The sequence below is a fragment of the Elaeis guineensis genome, chromosome 2 (assembly GCF_000442705.2).
Source record: "Elaeis guineensis isolate ETL-2024a chromosome 2, EG11, whole genome shotgun sequence".
In the NCBI taxonomy this organism is placed as follows: Eukaryota; Viridiplantae; Streptophyta; class Magnoliopsida; order Arecales; family Arecaceae; genus Elaeis; species Elaeis guineensis.
Window position 1 is genome coordinate 71,977,842 of NC_025994.2, and position 6,064 is coordinate 71,983,905.

Below are 6,064 nucleotides of genomic sequence, written 5' to 3' on the forward strand. Positions count from 1 at the left end.
TAACAACAAATTTTATCAGAAAAAAAAAAAATAAAACATCCAATGGAACAACAAGGCTTGGGTCGAAACTTGTCCAAGTGCACGTCTCAGGGACACGTCCATGACGCTAGCCAATATCTCAAATGATTCTACCACAACATGATTAATGAAAAAATTGGCATTATCTCATACATAGTTCTTATCTGAGGCATTTTTCAAAAACAACAAAACCGGCACATCGTTTTCAATCTGTCACGGGACCAGCATGCCACTAGAGCTGAAAATGAATCCGATTGGACTGGCTCACACCTCTACCTAAGTCTGATCCGAATAAGTTTAATCTGAAATTTTTGAAAAATCCAGATCAGAGTCTAGCTTGAATCTGATTAGGTCGGCCTGAATTATCTATTTGGGTCAAAACTGGATTGGCCTAAATCTGATTAAAGATATGTGGTAAATGATTACATAAATAAATAAGTTCAATGGATAAAAAATTATAATATGTTTAAGAGGAACGCATATTTAAATACAGATGGTGTTAGCCTATAAAGTACACATCAAATCCAAATAGGTTGCATAAAAATGAAAATATTAAGTAGAAAGATTAAGGAAAATGAAGCAGATAAACTAAAGTTTTTCGACTTAGGTTTGGGCTTGAATTGAGGCTTTTGTGTCAGGCCTTGCTTAGACTTGGACTAGGCCAATGATATATTTGAGCTCGGCTCAAAAAAAAAATGGATTTTATATTTAAGCTTAAACCCTACTTAAAATCTTTTAGCGAAAGAAGCAGAAAAAAAACTCTAGGGCCCAAAAAGGAGGGAATCAAAAATTGAGTGTTAACAAGTAAGCAATCTGGTAAAGGACCTTCTGATGCTTAAGTTACTTAAAGCTTAAGAATAGGAAAGAAGAAATAGAAGAGCAAGGGAATGCTGGAAAAGGATCCCTTTATTACTTTTTTATATAAAGATGGAGTAATAGGAGGTTATGCCTGAATCCGGTATATCATTATGCTCTAATTTGGCGGGTTGTTAGGCCTTGATTTGTAAACCTAGGCCCTGATTTGGTTAGCCATTAGGCTATGATCTAGTAGGCCATTAGGATGGATAATTTGCCCATTATCTTGCAAATTGTAGTTATTAGTCATGGGCATTAGCTGTGGATGTTATTTGTGGATTCTATGCACGTTCTAGAAGTCGCCAAAGATCGTAATTTATTATACACCGAATTGCTATAAGATGAGTTATTCCTTATATTGTTATAGTTATATTTTGAAGATAAAGTTTGCTGTTAGATAATAGTGAATTTACTTGCGAGAAGATGGTCGTAACTATCATGGGATATAGCTAAAGTACATGGAATCCTCTTACAGTAAGATCTCGGAAGTACTATCTAACATTTTGCCTCTCTCTAATTTTTCCTCCCGCGGGTGACATCAATGTTATCGCTGACTTGTAAGACATGGATGTTAGATGTGGACGTTTACTGCAAGCAACACTTCTTCAAAGTATGGTGGTGCTCTTATGGCTTTGTTTAAAGTGGATCACAGTGCCGAGTGAGTTAGATTCATCTTGCTTCAAACATATATTGGTTACTGACTAGGTCTAGGCAAACTGATTTTTTTTTATTTTTTAACTCATTTATGCTGGTCAAATTTAACTAAGCTTATACAATTAGGTAGGGCTAAGTTCAAGCACGTATGAGATGTTTACATGTGCTAAATATGTGATTCTAAATTAAGTGACATTTTTTGCATGACTTGCTTGCATTCTTGGTGAATTGCCATATGGCTTTGGATTGATGAGTGTGCAAGAGCTAGCAGAGTAATTGTCGGGAAATTATTTTAGGTGTCTGGCACCGCCCCGGCATGCATCAGTGATCGAGTCACTTCTTTATGTTGATCATTAGTCTAAGAAATTTCATACTTGGGTCATTGTGAGTGCTCTCTCAGCTCCTTTCACTACTTTTCTATATTACAAATTGAAAGTATTCCTGAGATTATTAAGGTAACCACTGGTTGTCATTCATACTCCATCAAATTAACTGTGAATTATGTTGCTGAACAAGGGCCTAGCAACTCGTCGTCAAGCTCGGAGGATGACTCTGACGATGACGGATCGAGGTGACGATTGGGAATTCTAGCATGGCTCAAATGGCCGAACTCCGACTCAGGATGCCTGGCGTTAGCACTTGGGTCGATCAAATGGTGATCAACAGCCACTCGACATGCTATCATTTGAAGTCTTATGCCGTCATAACTCCAACTACCATAACGAGCTTCAGACCGTGCAGGCTCAGCCGGTGGAACTCAACCACATACATGTCTCATTGACGCTTCATCAAGTCTAGATTAACCTTAACGAGACCATGCCTCTTAGGACTCTAACCTATCCCTCCTTGCTGGCAATCCCAAGAGGTTTGAATTTCAAATCTTCTATGGTAGCTAGCCTCTTTTCCAGAACGGCTAGAAACAGCGCCGCCTCATCTGGTCAGAAGATCATTAAGTCTCTCCCCTCCCCTCCCCTCCTCTGGTAGCTTCTGATATGACAGTGGAAGCAACCATTGCTGTGTCAAGGGCATTCTCGACCATCCTAGAGGGCCTAAAACATCACCCATCTAGTATGTTGACATCACCTACACTCCTTAGCACGAGCCCACGGTGCTCTAAGAAGGCTTCTACTGAATCGCTTAAACAGTGCTAGAATCGGGGCGAAGAAGGTGAAAAGCCTCGAGATGATTGAAGAAGAGCTGAACACAGCTGACATTCTCTTCCTAAATTCTCTCACACGACACCGACACTTCGGACATCTCCAAACTCAAGGAACTGGAAGCTTAGAGGTATGGCAACAGCACGGCCGTGGCCACAGCTAACTAACAATGAAGATTATCATCTTGGGCTTCTCAATATGAGGATGACAGCAATGGCACTTTGGTTGGATGAAGAATGGTTTCTTTTATAGATAGATGAGCTTGCCATTTTGGAATGTAAGATGTTTGGGACAACCTTCTAAATGAAGGCTAGTTAGAGACACGATAACTCAAGCCAATTGTGCGATCGTCTGCTTCCAAGAAACTAAGCTTGGTGAAGCAACAAGCAGATACATTACCAGCTCCTGTGGAAACAATTTCGATGCTTGGAGTGTGATTTGGGACATTGGGTGGACTCTTAACAGTTTGCAAGACATCTTTGGTCAATGGGTTAACCTTCCATGAAGGAAATTATTCTCTCAACACTTTGCATCATCTCCGAAAGGACTCTCTAGACCAACCGCAATGGCTGTTAACTAGTGTTTACGGACCCAACGACCCCACAAGAGATCAGAAATTTTCAATGAACTAGCATCCATTCGGAGTAAATGGCAGGGGCAATGGGTCATAGTTGGTGACTTTAACACGATTAGATTTCCAAATGAAAGGAAAGGAAACAGCAATAGCGCCTCTGTCTCGGAGGCTTTCAATTCCTTTGTGGATAACCTTGAGTTGGTAGAGCTGGGGATGAATCAACTGTTATTCACTCGGTCAAATCATCGTGAATCTCCTTCAATGTCAATGCAATGCTAGACAGATGCCTCGTATCTCCGGAATGGATTGAGCACCACCCATTGGCTGTGCTCATGCCTTTCTTAAAACAACCTCCGACCACTTCCTCATCAAACTGAACTTCTATAGCCCTCCTCCTCTCAGGAAACCTTTTCGCTTTGAACTTTTTTGGGTCCAGAATTCTGAACTTAAAGATTTGATCGCAGCCTGGTGGAAAACTGCACCCACCTGCCCTGATGCATCTACCACTTTGGTTGTGAAATTAGGATACTTCAGAAGGAGGCTCAAGGTTTGGAACAGAGCAACCCATGGAAACATTTTGAGAAAACTCAAATAAAAGAGCAAATTCTTACTAGAAATATTAAAGGCAAGAGGATTCAGTGACAAATGGTGCAAGTGGGTGGACTGTACTCTCACAACAAATAAGGTTGCTCTTATCCTTAATGGAAATCCATCGAAATGGATTAAAACGAAACAAGGCTTAAAGCAAGGAGATCCATTATCTCCCATCCTTTTCATCCTGGTAACTGACATTCTGAACCAGATTCTTAAGCTGTCAGCTAAAAATGGTCTAATAGCTGGTATGGGTTCTTCATCCACCACTGATAAAATCATTTGCTTGCAGTATGCTGATGATGCTATCCTATTTTCTGATGCAAATCTCCAGCATATTCAACACCTTAAATTTATGCTTTACGCCTTCGAAATTCTATCCAGGTTGAAGATAAACTTTGATAAGACTGCACTCTACACAATTAACTTATCACAAATCCAAGCCAGAAGATTTGCAGTGACGTTGGGATGCAAGCTTGAAGGTTTTCCCGCCACATATCTTAGCTTTCCTATGTCAACTGGCCACATGAAAGCAGCTGACTGGAGCTTCTTAATATAGAAGGTAGACAAGAAATTGCCTCTTAGAAAGGTAAGTTATGATCAATGGGAGGATGCCTGTCATTGATTAATTCAGTATTGACATCATTGCCTTCATATTGGATGTAAAGTTATCTTCTTCCCACAATGGTAATCAACTCAATCAACAGAAAAAGAAGAAATTTTTTATGGAGAGGGCATAAGCAATGCAATGGAGGACATTGCTTACTAAGATGAAAAAATGTTTGCAAGCCAAAGAAGCTTGGAGGTCTGGGTGTTTTAAATCTCAGACTTTTCAACAAATGCCTACTCCTTAAAAGATGGTGGAGATATATGAATGAACCCACAGAAACATGGAGAATGTTAATTCAAAATGTATACTACGACGACATGAATGCTCTTATAGTGCCAATATCACAATCTCCGAAGGCATCTCAATCTTGAAAAATATCATAAAGGTCCACCCACTGTTCAATGCCTGCATTGAAAGCAAATTGGGAGATGGAACATAGACTCTCTTTTGGATTGACCGCTGGTTTGAAGGAAATTGTATGCAAGACCTGTTCCCAAACCTTTTTAGAATTACGCTTTCACCGAATATTACAATTCATGAATTTCTTCATGCTGCAGATAGAGAACACAACTTCTGGAAACCTCTTAACTCTGCTGCTATATCAAAATTCAACCACTTGCAGTTTCTTTTACGGTCTATTCACCTTTCTTCTAACACTGACACCCTGCACTAGAGAAGGACAGCCAATGGAATCTTCTCAGTCAGCAGCGCATACAAGTTTTTTATCCATTGCAGAATGATCTCTCGGTTCCCCATGACTATTTGGTCTCTGCCTATCCCTGCCAAAGTAAAAATCTTTATGTGGCTAATCTTTCACAACAAAGTTCTCACTGCTGATAATCTGCGTAAGCATAAATTTCGGACGCCTGCTTACTGTCCTCTATGCTGTTCTATGGATGAAAGCATCGACTATTTATTCCATGAATGCCAGTTTTTCTCTCAGGTTTGGAGTGGGATCATGCAGTGTCTCTCACTTTCTCCTCTACCACTTATGTTCAAGGTCTTTTGAGTGATTGGATGGCTAACTTAAAAATAGAAAATACTAAACAGACAATGTATAGTGTAATTTCAGTAATCCTATGGTGCTTATGGAAGGAACGAAATAGAAGAATTTTTAACTTTGAGGCATACTCCTATGGAAAGACAAGTGAGACATGAGTAGCAGTTTTAAAAGATTGGCTTCAAGCTGCTAAATGGAGGAATCAAGAGCTGACTACATCTCTATTTATTTCACTGAGTGGCCTACTAACAGAGTAAAACAGAGTCTTTTGTAACCCCACACAAGAAGATTGAATTTCAAGTTTTTATGGTCACATAGAAGAGCTGCAACCAAATTACTTATACTTTATCAAAACCTATAACCCTCGACCACTTTCATAGCTGTTTTTAGAACCTATTTTCAAGTTTTCAGGACTATTAACTTGTTATTGAAACTACTACTTCTACCATCTTTGAATCTAGCTTCCTCAGCTTGATTCATTATTTTGTAAATATTCATTGTGCTTAATTAAATTCTGGGTGGGTTCCACCTCCCATTTCAATCAAAAAAAAAAAAAAAACAAATTCAAGTTATCCTCTTTATGATGGTTCATCAAAATTTATGTT

General features: G+C 39.3%; 1 protein-coding gene across 1 annotated transcript; it reads left to right on the forward strand.

Moving 5' to 3' along the window:
* The first annotated feature begins 2,709 nt into the window (after positions 1-2,709).
* On the forward strand, positions 2,710-4,408 carry LOC140855267 (uncharacterized). Its single transcript, XM_073251135.1, has 4 exons — positions 2,710-2,814; positions 3,340-3,459; positions 3,695-3,805; positions 3,884-4,408. The coding sequence occupies exons 1-4, from the start codon at positions 2,710-2,712 to the stop codon at positions 4,406-4,408; spliced, it is 861 nt and encodes a 286-aa protein (XP_073107236.1).
* Positions 4,409-6,064: the final 1,656 nt, after the last annotated feature.